Genomic DNA, 22,057 nt, shown 5'->3' with positions numbered 1-22,057 from the left:
ATAATAGAGAGGAAATCACAATGTGGAGGAGAACCAGAGATTAATAATATCTAATGATTAAATGCAGAATGGTGTGTAAACACCTAAATGTCCAGCTGACAAATCTAGAGAAACTATATGATGCTATCATGTCAATGTAGATTAGAACCTCAAAGCAATGTTTCCAGCACAATCTTGAATCTACACCAAGAGTTTAGTTAGCTCTGAAGTCAAAATAGGCTCCAACCCGCTACCAGGAAGTTGTAACTAATGAAGTGGCCGGTGAGCGCATATCTCGGCAGAGAAGGATCATGAATTATTTGGCAGTATTCAGGGTGCTCTCCGCCTTTTCAAATTATTATTTTACTATTCATACAACTAAAGTTACTGCCAATAAAACACAAGCACCACGTACACGGGAATGTGTAGATCCCAGCTTTGGCATTATATGTAAAATATATGTGAGGTACAGGGTGAGGATTAAAATGGGAGAGATCGCTCACACCATTTCTCCTCTTTCAATCAATAACCTAGTGATTCTAATAGACATTGATTGCATCTGAATCCCAGATCCCAAGTCGCAAATGTGATTATAAAATGGCCAGTCCTGACACTTTATTGAAAACAATGAGGCTGGAGGGAGAAACAGGAGGAGGGAGGGAATAGGAGTGACTGGTTGGGAAGGATGGATTAATCTTCTGCCTGTCAGCTTGCTAAAGCATTCCTCTTCATCTACTTCTTTTTTTGTGTGTTTGTGTGCACGTATGTGTATGTGTACAAGACATATGAATATTCTTGGCGAGAATGTGTGCTAGGTGGAGTGCTGAACTGTTAAAAAAGCACTGGTGTTGAATATACCACAGTAGCATAGCTGTACTGTAAACCTTATCCTGTCTTATCGCAAAGTTGTAATGGACCAGTCAGTCTCTCTGACTCTAATCTCTAAAAACAGATATCTGCATAGGAATATAATTTTGCTTTTTTTTTGCTTTTTTTCTTTTTTTAAATTGGGGATTGCTCTGGTTTACATCTGTATTACAAACAGTACTGATGGCATTCACGCACTAAGTCCATGCAAGAGCAAAAAAGCGACACATTAGTACCACAGACAAAAGGTGGGGGGAGCCACTTTGACGTTACCTGTTGTTCTGCTGAGTACTGTGTTTACTGATGTGTTTAAAATCAGTAAATCAGAAATAGTTCTTATGTACTATCAGTTCCCAAGTTAAAATATCTGTCAGTCATTTTGAAAGAGATTGTTTTTTCTATGTAATCAGATCCATTTTAATTTCACAATAGGGTAAGTGGGAGGCGGATTGACAGTTCCTCTGTGTTGAAAACGTACAGCGGAGAACAAAATGCTGCAATCTGCAAAATAAATCAAAGCTATCCCTTTTGAGCACCGTGACAGATGTTTAGTCTTCATATATACTCAGAATTTGAGATATGGCTAAACACTATGTATATCTCTTCTTCAGAACCTCCTCCCTCTTTACGTGTAACTGCTGTCCATTGTGAGTTGATGTTTTGTTCCGTTGGATCCCAAGGACTTCTACATGTGCTTGTCTCCTGTCTGTATAGGTGTATTAAATATGTGCCTGCATTTTTCTTTTTGCATTGCCAGTAGAGGCCGGTGGATGAAATGCTGCATGGTTTTCGTGTTTTTCATGGTTTTGTGGCTTTCTTTTTTGGTCTATTATTTACATAATTCCACAGCGTGACACTGAAATATCAGTGAAATATTAGTTCTACCTTTTACAGATGCACTTTTTCTCCACCTGCAATTAAACCTGCAGATGGAGATGCATCTCTTCTCGACCTCCGAGTATAATTGCTTAAAATTCAAGTTATCACTTCTTTTGAACTGTTGGATTTCAAAGGAATGGTTTGGTAGGGAAGACTCAGCTTTTATGTCCTAGTATACTCATTTACTTTAACACTATTCACCAAAGGCTTACACACTGTTTGAGTTTGTTCGTATTGAAATCTCATTGTGGAATGATCAGAGCGGATTTTCCCCTTTGACCTTAATATAGACACAGAGGCTTGCACATATATAATATACTGTTTGTGTACCTGGTACTTTTCCTTGCAGTTATTTATTTATTTGATCCCAGAAACATCACAGCAACGCTGAGTGGGATTATAAAGTAATACTACAACTACGGTACAAAAGATTCCATGAAGGATTATCAGAAGCAGGATATAGCCATCGTGAATGCATTAAAGAGGATTTCTTCAGGGACTGTAACTGCATGTTCAAACAACAAACGCTGCATCTTAAGCATTAATTGAAAGTTTTTAATAAAGATGATCTCCTTTTTATTGTTTGACACACAAGTCTGGGCCTGTTTTGTTTTACTATGCCTTATCATTCAGTTTTTGTAAATCAAAGAAGCTGATTTTTTTCTTATTTTCTTAATAAATGCTTTTTTTGGTCTAATTTGAAGTTCCTTGAATGGCCACTTGAGGCTAGCTCCAAAAGCAATCCAGTCCTTGTCTCCCATTTGTTGTATACGCAATGTTAAGAGCGCGGCCCCTTTAACTGGATGCTGACACCAGTGGCTGTAGCCGCTGGCTGGCTGGTACTTCACCTTACTTTGATTCACATGACTGAATTGGACCTCTCATTCAATTTTATGGTGCTTGGGGGATCCTTGGGGCATTTTTCATGGAGCTATGTTGCAAATAATCTAGCCTCTTCCAAGGTGTAGCCCATGGAGTAGCCAGTGGATCAGTTTTTATCTGAGAAATTCTAGTAGGCTATACTACGTGACACTAATTAGCAGTTATTAATGTGTGTGCAATGCATCCATAAAGTTTTTGGATCATGCTGCTTGCTATCCAAGGTTGCTAATATTAGCTGATATTAGCATTACTTCTGCTTAGTTATAGTTTATCTCGCTTTTAAAACTTCCAGCGGAGAACGAATTAGATATGGTCTGTCACTCAGTGCTTATATACAGCACTTTCCAGAAGACTGAAATTACACTGCGTGTTTATAGCATGAATTCACGCATGCATAATCGTGCTATTAACAGCTTTCCCTCTCTGACAATGATCAATTCAAAATGTAAATCCGCTCCCTCGGTGTCTAATCAATTAACAGTAAAAATAACGTTTGTGGGTAATTTAATGTTTTCCCGTCCTATTCCTCCCTCCTCATCTCATTACTGGTGCTCATCATGTATCATCTAAGGACTGAATACAGATTAAATTCTAAAGACATATGGTAATATAATAAAATGCATTAAACTGGATTTAGAGCAGGTATGCTTAAAACACAGGACACCGCTGATTTCTAGATGTATAGATTTTAAAATATCACATGTTGAGGAACAGGGAGTCCTACAGGAGATGACTTTCACAGAGATCCGATTGCAACATCATCAAGTCAATCTGGGATTACATCAAGAGACACAGGCATTTGAGACAGAAGAAGTTCAGCACTCAAAGACACTGCACAACGAGTATGCAAGTGCGCCTAGCAGAATTGGTGCTGTTTAAACGGTAAATTGTGTTCACACCAAACATGTATTTTATAAAAGAATCTTCAACCCACTTTCAATGGCATCTTTAGGCACACAAGGATCCATGAAAAACGTTTACTGGAGGCCTCATGATGGAGGACTTGTAGGAAAGGTCGGTGACTCATTCGATTTCTCCACCCATGTGTTTAAAGAAGCAAAGCTGTGTGCGTCCTCTGTGATGTGTTTATGCTGTCATTTCCTTATGAAACATTCTCGTCTTTGACTATTTAACATGATGCACTCAGACACATGTCAGAATGATTTTAAGTGACGCGTTTCTGTGCGGAGACTGTAGTTTGCACATAAGGCCGTGTCTGCTTTTTAAGTTGGTTTTGCTTCAGGTTATAAGACCCCAAATAAATTCATTTCAAGCATGAAAACATCCTTAGAAATTCAAACATCTCAAGAAAAGAATATGTGGAGATGTGGGCCTAGAAAAATAAAAGTGAGTGCATTTAAAAGAGAAACTGGAAGGAGTAATAGTAATGGTGTGCAATGTGGAATGGTGCCAGCTGATACTGCACTGAAAGCTTCTGGTCAAGCTGGTGAAAGGCACTGCCGATAGATTATAGCCACAGACCACAGCAATGGATTCCCAGAACTGCTGCTGTGTTTGTGCGAGTTTGTGCGCAACAAAAACCAAAGGAAAGATCCTTTAAAAACAAGTTCTCACTCAAACTGAGTAGACTCTGGGTTCTTTTTAGCTTCACTTTCCTCGTGAAAAAGACACAAACACTGTTATCATTTTATTGGAGGGGGGGGGGGGGGGGGGGGTGTTGTTTGGGGGGTTGTTTGAACATATTGAATCTGCAGGAGAGACAGTTTCTGAAGGGGATGGAAGAGATGCAAAACGCCCCTTGTTGACAATAAAATGTTAAATTTCAGGTGGACTTTGCACTTTGCCCAAATGGGAATGAAAATGGAAACAGTAATGAATTTACATTTCTATAGTGCTTTTCTTGTCTTACTGACCACTCAAAGCACATTAGAGTAAAAGCTACATTTAGCCATACATTCATATAGCACTTAATTCTATATACTTTAAGCACTTTATCTGCCTGACATCCATTTACCCTAATATGCATATCTTCAGCTGAACTGGAGCAGCTGTTTAAATAAATTGTACAAAGGTTTTAGCTAGCTGCTCTATCCATTTAGCTGAAACTGTTTATAGCTCATTCTGTTCCATGGTTCTTATAAAACTTGTATACAGTAGTTTTGCTGGTGGGTTTCTGTGTTTCGCAAGCTGTTTGTAACTTGTAAGGTTTTTGAATCGTAAATCTCAGACATCTGCATAGATGAATAATTTAAATGCCCATCCAAAAATGACCACACAGGAACTTCCTTGACCATGCGCCTCTTAAGTATGTATTTTGAGCAATAAAAAAATAAGACTGCTTAAATTTACAGTAATTGTACTTGGACTACAAACTTGGATTTAAAGATTAGTCGCTTCTTCTCACAGCTGCTGAACAAACATTCATGAAAAAATGGATAATTGATTTTCCACCAATGACAGTTTGAGTAACATTATTCAAACAGGTTTTCAATTAACCTCCTCTTGCGTGCATTTTTTGTAAGTTAGGTATGTTGCAGAAAGAAAGAAATTGAGATGATACAAAAAAGGAAGGAAAAAAGATGTTAGATCTTACGAGCAATGCAATAACCAAACAATCACGTGTGTAATGGACAAATCAGCAAAATCTCAGATCATGGTCTATTATTTTTTATGTCAAAGGTCTCAGTTTTATACTCTTTGTAATACTTGTACAAGTTACAATTAGGTATAGTTGCAGTCGTAAAACTGGTATGGATATAAAGGCATACTAAAGAATGATGTTAACAGAAAAACCGCGAGGTCCCCATGAGCCACACTTTATTTTATCACTGTTTTTTGTTCCTGTGGCACTTTGCATGCATATAATGTGTCCCTGGTTTCCATCCGCCTGGCCATCTGCAGTGCACATCCCAGTGGAAGAGTTTAATTCTGGGGGGACAAAAAGAAGCACAGTCAGGGTGGCTTTGTCTGGATCTCCATGGACATGAGCTTGACTCTCCGGAGAAATCGCTGGCATAACATTGATTCACCTGGCCCTGCACAGACTCACACACACACACATATGCACACAGCTATATGGACAGACAGACAGGCAGCTGCTAGCTTGATGGGGAGGCTGAAGGTACATGGATGAATAAACACACACATACACACACAAACGACATGATGGAATAAAAACTGAAACAAACTAGCGCACACATTTACACCAGAAGCAGAAAGTCATCAATATGCAAACTAACTAATTATATGACTGAGTGACATATTCAACACACGCGTCCGTCCACACCCACGCACTGGCTCACGCACATGCACTCACACACACACACAGAAATGTCAGCTTCAATATAATTTACTATCCAGTAACTCTTGATACAGACAGAAAATTGAAAACCTATTTACAATCCAAATCAGCGGGATATCAGTGTCATTCATTGCATCCATAAGACACATAAAACTTCATTAGGTCAGAGACGCACTAATAGATTTCCTACAAAATTGAGATATCATGGATGAGGCTGACACAGCCACTGTTTCAGTGTGATTTAAACCAGGACGAAAAAAAGGGGCTTTGAGAAAGTGAAGGGAATGGGCAGACACTTTTATGAAGACGGACACAGTAAATCTGGCAATGCCACTGGCAGCTCATAAATAACATCATCTCTGGAATAGAAATGACTTGTAAATTGACCATAAAGCACATATATACACACTTTAGAATATGTGTGATTTAGCAGGCTGAAGTATTCAGGGATATGCTGTAGCAGAAGAGTGATGAATGTCTATTATGTTGGTGATACAGTTCATACGGATGTGTGCGGATGCGTATGGTATTTTTAAAGGGGAAAGGGGGAAGACCCCTGGGAACAGTATACCACTAAGGGGTGATCCCTGTATCCCCAAAGGCTTAAGATAAACCTAGTACAGCTGTGTTTAAAGGGGTTCACTGAGTTAATTCAAGGGACACTGGGACACATTACTGGCCTATGCTTAGACACACACATACACACACACAAACATCGTTTTCAGCAAGATGAGGAGAGCTGCTGAAATAACGCTGTGCCAGCTGGCAATGGGATCCACACAGACACGCACACACACAAGTGCACGCACCTCCCTCCAACCCACTTGACTGCATTAAAAAGGAGGCTTCATCAAAGCCATTCATGTTGCCTCCATAAGTCATCATCTCATTTGCAAGACAAATGGGGAATTCAGATTGGTCAGTGCATTTTAATAAAGAGCCAAATACAGAGATAGGATCCTCTCTTTCTCCTTTGCCCTCGTGGATAAAGGCTTTTAAACTGCAGTAACACATTTCATAAACTTTTGATATACCAATATTCAAATTCATGGTTTAATACTACCAAGCACTAACCTTTCCCATATAGCCATATATTCTAATTCAGTTTTCTGAGCAGAATCATCTGCAGCTCAACGTGGCAAAGACCAAGGAATTGATAGTGGACTTCAGGAAGACCAGGAAACACTTGACCCCTGTTTCAATCCAGGGGGTCAGTGTTGACATTGTGGAGGGCTATAAATACCTTGGAGTACACATTGACAATAAACTGGACTGGGCTAAAAACACCACAGCACTTCACAGAAAGGGCCAGAGTCGTCTCTATTGAGGTCCTTCAACATCTGCCAGAAAATGCTCAGGATTTTCTATGAGTCCGTTGTGGCCAGTGCGATTCTCTATGCTGTTGCATGCTGGGGGAGCAGGCTGAGGGTCGCAGATGCCAACAGACTCGATAAACTGATTCGTAAGGCCAGTAATGTTGTGGGGATGGAGCTGGACTCCCTCAAGGTGGTGTCGGAGAGGCGGATACTGTCCAAGATAAAGACAATGTTGGATAACACCTCCCACCCACTCCATGACATGCTGGTCAGTCACAGGAGCACGTTCAGTGAAAGACTGAGATTACCGAAAAGCACCACTGAACGACACATTCCTGCCTGTGGCCATCTCCCTGTACAACTCATCCACTTATCACACTGTTTATTGCAACAGCTACACACTTCTTGCACGTGTTCTTTTTCAGCTATTTATTAATAAGTGACTTTTATGTATATATATATATATATATATATGGGCCTGTATATATTGTGCTATTCTTAGTTAGTGTATTGTCTGTCTTTGTTAATGTTTGTTTATAATGGAGCACTGTAACGAAAAATATTTTCCCCTAGGGATCAATAAAGTATTCTGATTCTGATTCTGAAAATCCCGAAGTGCTGGTTTAGAAGATACCAGGATCTTAGATTTATCTTATACTTATCTAGGTTTACAGCACTGTTAGAACTAGAACCTGGTATACATTTAGTTGAAAAATATCAGAAGTAACTACACTCATTGGCCTCATTGTTAAGTACACCTGTTCCAGTGCACATTAACACATATTCTGAGTGTTTCAGAAACTGCTGACCTGCTAGGATTTTCCCACACAACCATATTTAGAGTTTGCAGAGAATGGTCTGAAAATACCCGGTGAGCAGCAGTTCTCTGACTGAAAGGATCTTGTTGATGCCAAAGGTCAGAGAAGAATGGCTGGACTGCTTTGAACTGATAGGAAGGCAACAGTAACAAACTTGTTACAGCTAAGTTTTGCAGAAGAGCATCTATGAATGTACACGTACATGTCAAAACTTGAAGCAGTTTCGCTACATCAGCAGAAGACCACACCGAGTACTGCTCCTGTCGACTAGGAACAGGAAACTAAGACTACAGTAAAAAAAATGGAAAGATGTTGCCTGTTCTGATGAGTCTTGATTTCTACTGTAGCAATCACATGGTAGAGTCAGTCTTCTTTTGAATCAGCTGTTCAGGTTGCTGCTGGTGTAATAGTCTGTGGGATATTTTCTTGGCACACTTAGTGCACCTTAGACCCACCACAATCTACATGAATATTATACACCCCTTTATGTGACATCTTCTCATGACTGTTTCCAGCAGGATAAGACACCATGTCACAAAGCTCAAACTTGTTTCTTGAACATGACATGACCTTCCTGTATGCAAATGCCCTCCACAGTCACCAGATCTCAGTCCAATAGAGCACCTTTGGGATGTGGTGGAACAAGGGACTCACATCTTGGATGTGCAGCTGACAAATCTGCAGCAACTGTGCCATGCGATTATGCCAATATGGACCAAAATCTCAGAGGAATGTTTCCAGCACCTTGTTGTATTCATGCCATGAAGAGTTAAGGCAGTTCTGGATCCAACCCAGTACTACAAAGGTGTAACTAATGAAGTGGCTGGTGAGTGTATATGAACCAGTGTTTAATCTCATTTTTTTAAGCTGAAAAGCAAATATACTGTTTGGAAAAAATAAAAACTTAGGAAATGGTTAACTTAAATTGCTGGGAAAGACCGTTAATTATCTTTCATAGCTCCAAAGCAACTACTCACGGTCTTTGAAGTTGTTGTCCTTTTCTCAGCAACTACTTGCTTATTCAACCTTGAATTTCTAACTGGCTTTAAACGAAGAGCAAAAACGATAAAGCAACATTGCTCAAAGCAAACAAATATTGTTTGGACAATAATCTCGAGGCAACCAATAAATGTAAACTTATTTTGTTATTTAGCTCTGAGCTAGCTAAAGTCTCATAAACAGATGCATAAGAATCACCAGCACCAGTTTGCTTTCACGGAAAACTAGATATTAAAGTATTTTACTTCACGCATGTCTGTCATTTATGTAAAAACACCCTGTATATTTAAGCTGTCAAGAGAAATATGTCCTTGGGTTTAATCAATATGTATATGGACATGCAGAACACAGAAATGATTGCACTCCTATGATAAAAAATAAAATAATTACAACCCTATTATCATTTGATCCCAGCATGTTTGATCTGAACACAGACCATTGCCCTTTACATTAATTTCAGAAGGTCACACGATCCTGACCCTTTCACAGAATGACTATTGTCACTGTAGATTGCAGCACTATTGATTTGCTGTGCTTTGAAAGTTATCTGATTATTGAGCTCCACAGACTGTTGATTTAGCTCTGCTGGCACTGAATAATTAAATGTGGCCAATAGGTATGTCAGTATCTATGCTTTTCATCCTCTAAATGACCTCAAAATCTGACACGAAGACCGGAGTATTACAAATGAACACATTTTCAAATCCGCTGCTTTTCCAAAGAGATTTTTTGTAAACCATCACCACCCAGCAAAACAAAGACATGGTTGGTTTTATTGCTTAAAATGATTTACAAGGGGTAACTTTTCCTCCGAGGTATCGCTGAATTCTTGAATCTAAAAATCACAGTTTTTTAAATAAACCATTTTTTACCCCTTTTTGTATTGATTGTTAACTTTTCAAGAAATTTTAACCTGTTAAATAGCAAATTTAGGACGTACAAAGCACAAAACTATGGTGCATCTGGCCACAGATTCTGATAAGTGTATTCAAACTCTTGGAAAAAGTCAAAAAGACTTTGAAACGAATGGATGTCAGGGTTAATTACATTGAATGTGTTAAACCTTGTATTCCCATCTGGTGCAGTACTGAAGCCTTTAATTTTCTACCTGTTATTTGGTTTGGTTATTGCTCCATACAAGATTGCATACAATTTTCTACTCATCCACTTACCTGCACCACCGAATTTACCGACTACACCTGTCATTGGCAGTTTAAAACTATTAATTGGCTCAGCTGTGTGTGTCTACCTTGTATGCCATAAAGATTGGGGCAGTGTTTCTGTCAATACACAAATCCAACTGATTACGGTGAGAGCATTTAAAATCAGATAAACCGGTTTTAACTTTCAAAGCTTTACTCTGGCATTATGCTTTCAGTTTCCTCATGAAGGACGTGGCTCTAGTCGAAAATCACCAGTGAATACGGGCTGTCTGTTAATGGGGAAGAGCGCCCCACCAACACAAGCTCCAGGAGGGGTGGCACACCGGGCCCAGGTGTTGCCAGTATTGCTGATTGCCATCAGTCACCCCTCCCCCACCAGCGGCACCAGCAGGAGAAGCAGCTACACACAGAGCAAAGAATGTCCCAATATGCACATTTTTCTTTTCCCCGCAGTAAGGCAGAAGTTTGGGTGAGAGTAAAGACCAAGACTATATGAAGCAGTTATTACTAATCCTGCATGAGTGTTTAAATTGCACTATCTGCTCAGACTAACATGTTTAGTGTTGTAATACTGCCACCGTAATGCTGTAATTCTGCGTTGACTCTCTACAGTAGATATGCCGTGTTTCTGTTTCCGCTCGCTTAATTTACGGGCAGGAATAAATGACGTTCGTAGGTAGTAGATCATTATAATGTAGTTTTCTGGGATGTTTGTGTTACATTCGTGCCACGTTAATGTTCTTGTACAACTTTTTTTTTTTTTAAAAGATTAAAAACGCTACCGCAAACAACAGTCACAAATGGCCACACACCGTTGCAGAGTCGCTGAAGCATTTACAGCCTTCATTTGTGTTTGTCACCGTCAGTGGCTGTAAAGTTTCTCTGGCCTGTAGGTGGGGCTCTGATGCAGTGTTTCAAAGCGAGGGACCTCTCTTGGAAGCGAGAGCACGGAGGCAGGGAGGGAGATGAGGAAAAGAGGGAGAGGATGCTGCAGCAAGCGCCAAACCGCTCTATACGACCCCTAAACGCACACCACAGGATTAGACATTAAACAAGGATGCATGCCATAGAAACGAATTTTTACTCCCCACAAGTTCTTTGAATAGCTAGCGCTCGTCTTCATTATGATTTTTGCCAGATCAAATCAAATTCTAATATTTAAGACCACCGGGGAACATTTTAAAAGTTATCTTTGAACTGGAAATATTAATCGAAAGAAGCCTGGGCAGGTTCCTAGTGTGCAAAATTCAGTCGATGATGATGATGGATTTCTTGTGAATTGTCTCTATATGAATATAAGGCAGCTATTTTATGGAAAAATGCATTATTCCAGCACCCACGCTGCTTATTCCTGATTACATAATTAGGCTTTTCGAATATTAATGGCTCAAAACGTAGGGATGGGGGGGGGGGGGCTCCTGAGGCACGTTTAAAGATCATCAATGAACAAAAAAAAATGCAATGCAGGTTCTAATCCCCCACATCTATGCAGGATTCGTAATTATGCTGCTGTGTTGCCCAATCTTTATCTTTAAATGATCCTGCGATTAGGTATTCAAATCCGATGATCTGATCATTTCACCCCGGTATTGTAGCGTATTTGTGTTAAATTCCCCTTTAGCATTGCCAAATCCCATTCTCAACGGGATGAATGCATTACATAAACCGTCTGCTGGCTACGGGACCCATACCTAACTGTATAAACCTCTATTTTAACAAGGCACGGGCTCCATTTAATCCCACATCCTACCACATTTGTTTTATTTTATTTTATTAGGTGGAAAATATACCTTTCGAATTGCTTATCTCTTAAGCTAGGAAATGTACTTTTTTCTTCTTGTTTAGAGATGCTGACGCCTACAAAGCAACTACACAGGACCCCATATGGGGAGTTGTCACACTTCCTATAGTCTCATATTGATAATCGTGATGATGTGTGCTTTTATTTGTAGGCTTTACGCACTCTGTGTTATTATTATAGACATAGTTGCCAAGGTCTTAAAATGTAAAGAAAACACTCCCCACTTCGCCTCCAATCTAAGAGGTTACTGCAGGCAAGTCATGAACCTTGGTGAAAACAGTCGTCTTTTACAGCGGGCGAAGCTCCGTGCACTAAGTCCCTCCCGGCTTGGAGATTCGCTGTGAAGCTGCAAACTCCGAGGCAGCAGCCTACTTCTCTCTCTCTCTCCTTCTTTCTCTCTCTCCCTCCCGCTCTCTCTCTCTCTCTCTCGCACTCCGCTGCAGCACCCTTAGCACCTCAGTTGAGCAGGAGCACCGCACTGAGTCACATCTATACACACACGTTCTCTGCACGCACATACACGCACACATACGCGCACACAAGCACAGCCTCCTGCGGTATCCCATACGGCGCAGCGGCTTTTCCAACGGCATACCAAGTGCGTCCTCGCCGGGAGATGGGAGGTGCGGCTCCCGGGTCTCAGAACACTCTGAGAGGCTTAGTAGAGTCCTGCTGATCGGGGATGCTGCTGGAAGTCCGCTGCTGTTTCTTTCTCCCGTGCAGGAATCGCTTCTAACTACACCTTTACCGGGGATTTAAAGTGGACAAGCCGTCTGATCAGGATATAACATTACTCTAAGCATTTCATTTTTTGTGAGGGGAAGGGGGGAAGAGTAGAAGGAGTTGGGATTGCTCTGGACGTGCCTCTTATCCGCAGTGTCGATGCGGCTGTGAATAATATCTGCATAGATTACAGGTAAGGAACGAGGCTTGTCACTGCGTTAGTTCCCACAACCGGGACTTATATTTGCAGGCTGCGGTGGGCATCATTGCCGGGTTTGAGGTTCCCCACTGCACCAGCCAGGTGACAAGAGGCGTGTTGCACCTGTTCTAGCTGCGCCATGCCCGCTCTGCGCACTCCGATAATCGGTCGGATTTTGTTTTTAAAATCCATTTGGATCGTCTCATTATATCCCCGAGGAAGAATTGTAGGATAAAACCCCCCAACAAATTCTGCAATTTGTTTTAACTTGGGACCTCAAGTTGACCGAGTTTCCTCCGTTTTCATTGGCTATTCGTACCCTTCATCCCATGTGAGCCACGGAGAGGTGCGTACCCAAATTGTGCTCGTTCCTCTTGCAGCGGTAGCTATGACGGTTCAAAACGATATTATTTGTCGGGGATTCCGCGTCTGTTTTACGCAGTGTCTTCGGAGGATGAAGCAATGCGTAGGACTGGTATGTAGTGGTGCTCAGACTCCTGGACCAAAATTCAGATATTGGAGGTGGCTGAGCTTTACGAAATGCAAAGATGGAAATGGAAAACTACTCGATGTTTTATTACATATGGTATTTATTCATTTCTGTGGCCTTAACAAAAAGTTAACATCTTTCTCAAAAATTTCAGTCATAGTTCTTTCAAAAAGTTATTTAAACCGTTCAGTGTTGGAATATTTCCTATTATTTTAGGTTTCCACGCAGGGCTGAGTGTATGCAGCCTGACCCTGTTCAGGCACGCTGCTAAAGAACTTTTCTAAACAGTTTCACTGTGGCACAATACAGCATGTGCATATAACAATGTTTAGTTATTTTGTTCGTTTAATTGCGCTTTCCTGAAGTTTTTGTTTTTTTTCTTATCTACGGTTTGTCAGCTATCTCAACCTGCAGGAAAACCCACGTTAATGTGCCTCAAACTGAACAGTGGGACATTTCTCCCCGTGCGGATCCACGGTCGTAGGGTCCGTCGTGGAAGCCTGAAGGCTTTTGAACTTGACCGATGTGGATAGAGCACTGCGGGATGTACTTCACGTTAGGTTGAGACGAAAAACCTGACTACATGGCATTTGGTCTCTCGGGTAGCAGGCTACTCAGTTTAATGTAACTTTATCTTAAGGCTTGGATTTTATGTTAGCACTTTAATTTTCATGTCGGAGCACACTACGGGTATGATTTAGGGCTAAACTTAAAAAAGGATTAAGGGATCATTTCAATTGCTTTGATGTCGTAACAAAAGAAGACACTAAAGGCGCATTTATGACATTGTTGTCTTTGCCACAGGCACTTTTATTCTCTTAAATGATATTCAAGCCTTTTTATGTTGAGTAGCTTATAAACCCAGCTGTGGCTGTCTGGAGTGCTGATTGACCTGCCGAGAGAAGATTCAAACAATAATCCACAAGAATAGATTTTTCTCATGCTTCCACTTTTCGTAGATCACATGCAACAAAGTCAGTGATGGAGTGATGAGAAATTTTTCTCTCATCACTTAAAGATATTCAGCGTCTTGAAATAATGCATGTAGTTCTGATAACAGCAGCTTGTGGCACTTTGCTGTCAGCACATTGGACTTAGTCTAGATTTTGGTTGTACACAAGATAAATCATCCCCTTTGGCTCAGCCTTGTTGTGGGTCACTTGAAGCAATTTCTAGAGATTTAAGCAAACTGTGCAAGCTCTGCCCCGCGGTATGATGCAGCTCTTCAGTCTCCTCCATCCATCTCCTTCTCCACTGCTTTCTCCTTCCTCCCTTTCCTTCCTCCTACCCTCCATTGCACCTCATGCACGGAAAGCAGCTTCTGCAGCCAACCAAAAATGCAGATTTGTAGTACAGCATCCACAGTGAGCACTCTGAGCTCCTCTACTGGTTTTCCCCTCCCTCTATCCACCTGCTCTCCACACTCAATGCATCAATTCAATGTTGCCCTTCAAGTCCCTACTTGATATTACCCTAATGTAAAGGAGTGCGGCAGCATTTTTACACAACTATCTCGCAAAATTGTACTTCTAGTTGTGTTTTTGATGAGCTCACCAAAAGTCTCATGCTTGTTCAGTGCAAGAGCATGGCTGAAGGGACGAGGCTATGTGCTTTACAGTCCATGAGGGGCAGTGTGGCTCATAGGATTAAGTGGATTGATTGAGCCCATGTACATGGCTGACGCTGACATTAATTTTGATTTTGTCTCAGTTCCTACAGTGAATTATGTGTTATTGCAAGTTGAATAAGTGACTGTGAAATAGTTGTTATACACAATGTTTTATGACATTTGCTTAGCTGTGCTGTGGGTTTGGAAGGTAGTGAAGTGACTGAATTTCATACATTTTGCAAAGAGGGCAACATTGGCATCAGAGTTCACCCGGTTCTTTAACTACTAATTAAAGCAAATGAATACAAAAATATGTCTCTTTACTGATTAGTCGTCCACTAACTGGTGTTTTAACTATCTGTGGTGGTGAGGTAGTGAACAGCAACATGCATACAGGAAAAATGCATTCAGCTTATTCTTCTGCGCTTTGCGATTTAGGCTGGCAGACAGCCTTCTGTGTTTTGTTTCCCCAAAACATGCATTCAGAATATGCACATCTATCTTGTTTCTGAATGTTCCCATTTTTTACTCAAATTGTCTGTGCGCTCAGCTGCTGTCAAGGTCTTAAGGCAAAAAAATATTTGATCCCTGAGCAATTTGCGAGTCATCTGTGTTCAGCCTCCTTGCCCTTCAGCCAAATTCCAGCTCAGTCCTAAATTCTTAGCTCTCAGAGCACTTGGCAGTACTCATTCTCAGTCCTTCCCTTCCCGTCTGTTTCCCTTTCTCTCGACGTGTTGTCCATCAAGGCCTGCCTATAGGAATTGAAGCAGCATCCTTTATCTGCCTGTAAGAACCTCATATTGACATACAACCCCCTGTCTGTCGGCCAGTGTTACGGCTAGAGGGCTGGGGTTTGGACCCGGAGAGCACAGCCTTGTCAATATTATGGCTTGCTAATGGATAAACTCTCACTCCAACCTTGGCAGTAAAAGACGCTCATTGCAGTTTGGTAGCGGTCCGCTCGCAAGAATAGGCTCCATAGAAAATCTTTGCAATGTGTTCGTGTCAAGGGGGGGGGATTGTGAATGAATATGAGTGGGAACTCTTAGTAAGATTTGCTGTAGCGATATAAATGCCTGGTAGCAGTGTAGTCAAGACCCAGCGGAAGTGTGCTTGTGTGTCTCTGTGTGGGTGTGAATGATGCATCTGTGACTGGCTGGCGAGGTCCTATATGAATACTCGGGTCACAGAGACGTATCGTCATGTCAGACTGAATGATGTGTCTGTGGATTGGACCTGAATGGAGCTCTCTGTTTGTTCTCGTTCTTTTTCTGTTGCTCTCTTTCTCACTCCATGTCTCTCTCTCTCTTTCCGTCGCACTCACTCACTCATACACACTTACAACCCTGTGGGCTGCGACAGGACTACCAGACACAGGCTTGTGTCCAATTAGACTCCCTCCTCTCTCATGCCACCGAACACCACCGAGGAGATTGCAAATTGTATTTCCGTGTCACCAACTGTTCTCCCCACTATAATCTGTCTCCCATATTTTAGGACAGTCGGAGACATGTTTCTTTAACGAGAGCGGCAGGGATAGTATAAAATTGGAAGAAATATTTTTCGGTGTCTTTTAATCCCTTCTTACTTGATCAAAGTTAGATTCTCTTGGCTTATTGGAGCGTGATAACCTTTTTCTTTGTTCAGGATGAGCGCAATACATGGTGTTACACTTTGAATTATCATTCCATTGATGCATAAAACCCATCTATGTTATCTTGTCTGTATGGACATGACCTTGGAGTAAGCTTAAAATCTGGTATGCAATGTGTGATTGGGTTTTAGTTGACACTGAAAAAGACACCATCTCTGACTGACGGCCTGATGGCTTTAATCTAAATTCCAATTTAGAGGGGGTGGGTAGATTCTATGCTACATTAAGGGAATAATTGCTTACAAGTATGTAATTAACCCCTTTTTTTAATACACCGAAGAGGTGCATATTGATGTTTGCACAGCAATAACAGCAGAGATATCAAGTGAGGATCTCCAAACAATAGGCGTCGTGAATTCTGTGGGGAGAAATCAATACATGTCACCGCGTCCAGTTTAATGAGAACCTTTGTTCTCCTCTGAATAGTTTAGCCATTATATGCGGAAGAAGAACATATGAGTGCATGTGTGTATGTAGACACATACCGTAGTCAGCATCTTGGCCACAGAGTCCTATTAAGCCGTTGCATGCCTTTATAATGGACCCCAATCCATGTACACGCTACTGTATCACAGTCGCACCACTTTTTATTTTCTCCTTCCAGGCTTCTATCATGCTTTCTTTCATCTTATTACTCAATTCTTCTCCCTCTCCTATGGTTTCTGCCTCTAGCACTCTCCTCCCATATCTTTCCGCCACACTCTAAGCTGCCAAGCACATAACTTTATCTTTGTGTATTTGTGTGTGGGGATGGGCAGAAAAAAAATCCAGACTGTTGTGTCATTGGAATGACCTATGAAGAAGGATATAAACCGAGAAGGAGACATGGGATGTTGTTTTAGATGAGAATCGGGGAGATGTGGAAAGTCACCGACGTATCAGTGGGTTTGCCAGACTGCTCCTTTTGATAAGACCATATTAAGCGTTTCTCCCAGGTTTCTATGATTCATATGGAGCCGTGAGTCTGATGTATAAACAGCTCTCTTTGATGCAGCAGCAGATGACACGCTGTGGCATATTGGCTCTTATGCCTGTGTGTGCCAAGCCGAGCATGACAAGCAGTAAATTAGTTTTGTTTCAGATGCATGAAATGATGAGAAAATTGCAGACGGTCTTAGGGCATTTTTTTTCCCTTAGCTATCTCTCATTTACTCCTTCACCGAGGCCTCAAGTCCACGCAAGGATTAGGCGCCTAATGGTGTTTTAATCATGCCTGTTGGAAGAATGGGCGTGCAAGCATGTATGCATGTTCTATGAATCCATTTTTGACAAAACCTTCTCAATATTTTTCATGCAACCAGTCATCATATGAAAATCTGTCTCATTATTCGGTCCTTCGAATAACAAGTTTTGTTTTAAGTGAGCATGCAATAAGAAACTATGCTTTTATAGTATGTTTTTTATAAGCCATATTTCAAGTATATTGTTTGTGAGTCCATGGATCATCCTCTCGAGCAACAGCAGGGCTGTCAGTTTGTTGTAGCAAAGGTTATTGGTAGCATGTTTGTGCTTGACACTCTCATCCCTACTCCGCTTTGACTTTATTGCTATCATAGCTCTGGATTGACCTCAATAAGTGCTGTTCTTTAGAAAAGTTAACATTTCAGCTTGAAAAGAGAATCCCTGCTTACAGCGCTAGGTACTAAAAGAGGTCAGCGGTTTCTTTTGGGAGGTGAGCAGTTAAAGTGTTAGCTTTTTTTTTTAGTAAGTAATGAGAAGTAGACAAATATTTCTTCCAGCTTTTTGGTAAATGCATGTCCGGTAAATCTTGGAGTACATAACTTATGGAACAGAATTATGTAAATAAACTAGACAAAACATGCAATTGTAATCAGTTACATTTCTTAGAATGGAATTTTATAAAAATGGTAGTGATTAGAAATCCACTTCTGAATATGCTCTTTTCCACAAAGGCGTATCTTTTGACTAAATAGTCGCTCTGGTACTTTTTTGCAGTAATGCCTTCCTTTGGAATATTTCTGGACAACATGGGTCAACAAAGCTCTTGAGGAAAATTTAAGTGCAACACAATCCAGGGTACAATTTCATAAAGGCAAATCCACATCTAGACAGGCAGCACTCATTTGCCAGTATGCGATCAAATTTTGAGCATTGTCCTTGATTGGTTCTCTTGTTTGAATTTGCACCGCCTCTTGTGTGTCTGTCAAATCAGTCTGTATTGCTCTAAGCTACTTGAGTCTGCCAAGCCTGCGAGCAGCCTACCGCGCCAAGGCGAGTGGCAATGTCTTTGGACCAGAATGTCTTTCAGTGCTGGAAATTCAGCAATATTTTTCTTTCTGGAATCCAAAAAAGACTCTGCGGTAATGAAGTGCTGCAGTAAAGTACACAGAAAGCAGTATTACTATACATTACATTTGTTGAGATGACCGGAGTATTTAAAGTTAATATGTCTCGCCATTCTTGTCACCCCCACACACTCTCTGTTCTGCTCTTTCTTGTACCCTCTCTCTCTCATTTCCTGTCTGCTGTGAGTGTTGGCGGTGTCAGGGGGCATCAGTATTCAGCGTCACCACAGTAATTGTGAAACAGTGGGTTCAGAAAGGACCCCCGCTGTTCTATAGCCAGAAGGCTGAAGGGAGGATCTACTTTACTGTAATACCCTCCCCTACATCACCCACCTTATTCTGTCTCCCCCTCCCCCCCCAGGATATATCATAGTCTAGCAGCATAATGTTGGGGATATTAAGGAGAGACTTAACAAGGCTTACATTGGGTTTTGTGTTATTCTTCTCTCTGTGTGCTACTCCCTTTTGAGTTTGGGATTTTGCCTTCCTTGAGTATATTTTATTTTCTTCTGCTGATGGGATTTGGAATGGCTCGTGTCTGTGCAAATGCAGTGATTGACTCTTAGCCAAGGCCTAATTCTCGCCAACCGCTGTGGTGAACAATTTGTTGCTCTCCTGGAATAAAACCCTTTTTCCTTTGTCATTCTTTTAAGTCTCTGACTTTCGGTGTGATCGTATTGATTGCTTTGATTAAACTTTTCCGAAAAGCGATGATTGCACGAGAATGTGAAACTTAGGACATGCACCTCACCTCAGCTATTTATCTGCTAATTATCTGTTTGGTTTACTTTCCTCGTTGTCACGCTTTCCCTGTGATGTTGGTGGGACTGATGATCATTAACTGATTTAATGAAATCTTTCTGCATGCTGGAGCTCAGTCAAAGGAGGTCCTGTTAAATCTTTCCCCTATAGTCACTCACACCGTCCTTACCTGCTACCCACACAACTGTTCCTATGGCAACATGATTTGTCAACTGAGAACCCCTTCACAGCAATTGTAATTACTCATGTGCTTACCTTGAAAAATAGTAAGCGGCATTAAAGAAACACGGATTGTTGATTCTCTGGGCTTCTTACCTTTCACATGACACCAAAAGGAGATGGAACATCATCTCTTAATATATTAATCGGAAGATCATTGATGCTTGTTGATATTCTAACCAGTGATGACTGTGTCACTGTAGATATTGATTGGATTGGCTGAGTCTTGTTAGTGGCTGCTGGAGTGTTTGTAGTCTAGCACTTGTCATACCCTTAGGTATTTTTTTCCCATCCTTCCATCTTGAGCAGAATGGACCAAAGGACCGCAGCTATCTTTTATTGATTAGTTAGAAAAATTATTGACACACTGGAAAGAACTTTTGGTAAGCTTCAAGGTAGTGCTAAGAGAGTAGGGAAACTCAGCTGGAAAAAAAACTGCTGACTGAGATGGTGGATATTGCCAGGTATACCTTTGCCATCAGGGAATACCTTTAACAAAAAGCAATGTACATGGTGTGCAACAATGTTTAGGTCAGTGGTACATGTCAAACTCCACATGATGGTCAAGGCCTAATGTTTCTCAGCTAAACCTTTGCCCAGGGCGTGATACGATCTCTGCTGGCTTTCCTTTCTTTTCATATTGTATCCTGCTGCTATTTTTTCCAAGGAAATTATACACCCACCTGTGGCTTTCCACATGACATAAAAAATGTGTTTTGATCCATGGTTCAGTTCTTTTGCTGACATGGCCATTGTAGAATTTGTAGGTGGTGAACAGGAGTCAGCATGTGCATGATGACGAGGACAAGCCTCCTATCCATACATGCGTAAATTAGCTATATTTACATTTTAACCAGTTGTTTTTGGTTCAGCTATTTTTGCTAGGTACTAACCACTGCAGCAAACGAAACCTGCTGTTTTAGAGATGCTGTGACTAAGGCATCAAATCATCACACTTTGCCCCTCAGAGTTGCTCAGATCCTCATACTTACCTATTTTTCCTCCTTCTAACACATTGACTTCAAGAGTTGACTATTCACTTGCTGCCTAATATATCCCACAGTTTGGTAGGTGCCACTGTAACAAGATAATCAATGTTCTTTACTTCACCTGTCTGGTTTTAATTCTGTGGCTGATTTGGAGCATATAGAGCCTTTCAGTACTGAGCACACATCTCCTTTTTGCCACCTCCCACACAGAGCACTGGGAGTTCCTGTAGACATAATGCTCCAAATCCCCAGTTGACAGACTAGCAGAGGAAAGGTTAGCCACTTTGTTGTATTGCATCAAGCTATTCTCCCTCTCACTTTTTCCCGCTGTTGGCTCAAAAAAAAGGCTGTCCCCTCTCTCTGCGAGTCTACAAACGTAACTGTGGAGAAAGCACAAGGTTTTCATCTCTCCCTCCCCCTTCTTTTTTTGTCCATCCGTTATGCATTGTCATGGCAGTCCTTCCAGCTGAGCTTTGATTGGGTTGTTCTGGGCCCACCGGCAAATCTGGCAACCAGATAGTTATGTGGTGTGTCTCTGTCCATGTGTAAGTCGGCGTGTGTAAGAGGGTTTTCTTCATGTCTCTGGGAAAAAGCAATGAGATGAGGTAAAGCTTTCAGAAAATCAAAGTATAAAAATGGCCATGACAAGCAGGGGAAAGACGAAAGCAAAGGAGGATGAGAGGGAGGAAGAGAGAGGGGTAACACGCTGGATAATAATTTGCATCCTCTCACTTGCCACTGTGAACGTTGGCTGGCTAGAAAGCTTGTCTGATGTGTTTATGCCGTAGGCTTTGAAAGATGGAGTTAAAGGGAGAAGGAAAGTTTAAGGGGAACCATGCAGAGGGAAGGGAGTGGTTGTGGAAAGGCATGTAATGAAGTGTAAACCTGCCTAAACTCAGTTTACCCACATCTTAGTTGTTGTGATGGCGATCACACATATCTCAGGTGAAGATTTTTTTTTTTTTTTAATGTAAATTCATTGCAATGTACACGCCACCCGGCTGAACACCACCGTCTGTCAGTTCTGATGCACACTTCGCACTCTTGTACCAAGAGTAGTTAACCAATGAGCTGGAGCAGCTCCACTGGGCAAACTGTGGCTGCTTTTTCTGCATTTTATCTGTAAAAAGTTTTCATATC

The 22,057-nt window shown here is 41.2% G+C and overlaps 1 protein-coding gene across 3 annotated transcripts in view; it reads left to right on the top strand.

Moving 5' to 3' along the window:
* Positions 1 to 10,551: 10,551 nt before the first annotated feature.
* Positions 10,552 to 22,057, top strand: part of plxna4 (plexin A4) — a 248,709-nt gene continuing 237,203 nt past the window's right edge. Inside the window, exon 1 of one of the 3 annotated variants that reach the window (XM_084909874.1) lies at positions 10,552 to 10,634. Coding sequence is in view for 1 of the 3 variants with exons in the window: in XM_084909875.1 (XP_084766001.1) it covers positions 13,351 to 13,363 (13 nt within the window). In the remaining 2 variants the exon portion in view is untranslated. Of the gene's footprint in view, positions 10,635 to 12,346; positions 12,883 to 13,263; positions 13,364 to 22,057 lie in introns of those variants that run through there. The other 2 variants (XM_084909873.1, XM_084909875.1) reach the window with 2 other exon arrangements.

The sequence above is a fragment of the Perissodus microlepis genome, chromosome 17 (assembly GCF_051167445.1).
Source record: "Perissodus microlepis isolate ML-2025 ecotype Zambia chromosome 17, ASM5116744v1, whole genome shotgun sequence".
Taxonomy (NCBI): domain Eukaryota; kingdom Metazoa; phylum Chordata; class Actinopteri; order Cichliformes; family Cichlidae; genus Perissodus; species Perissodus microlepis.
This window is presented reverse-complemented; position numbering and strand designations above follow the sequence as displayed.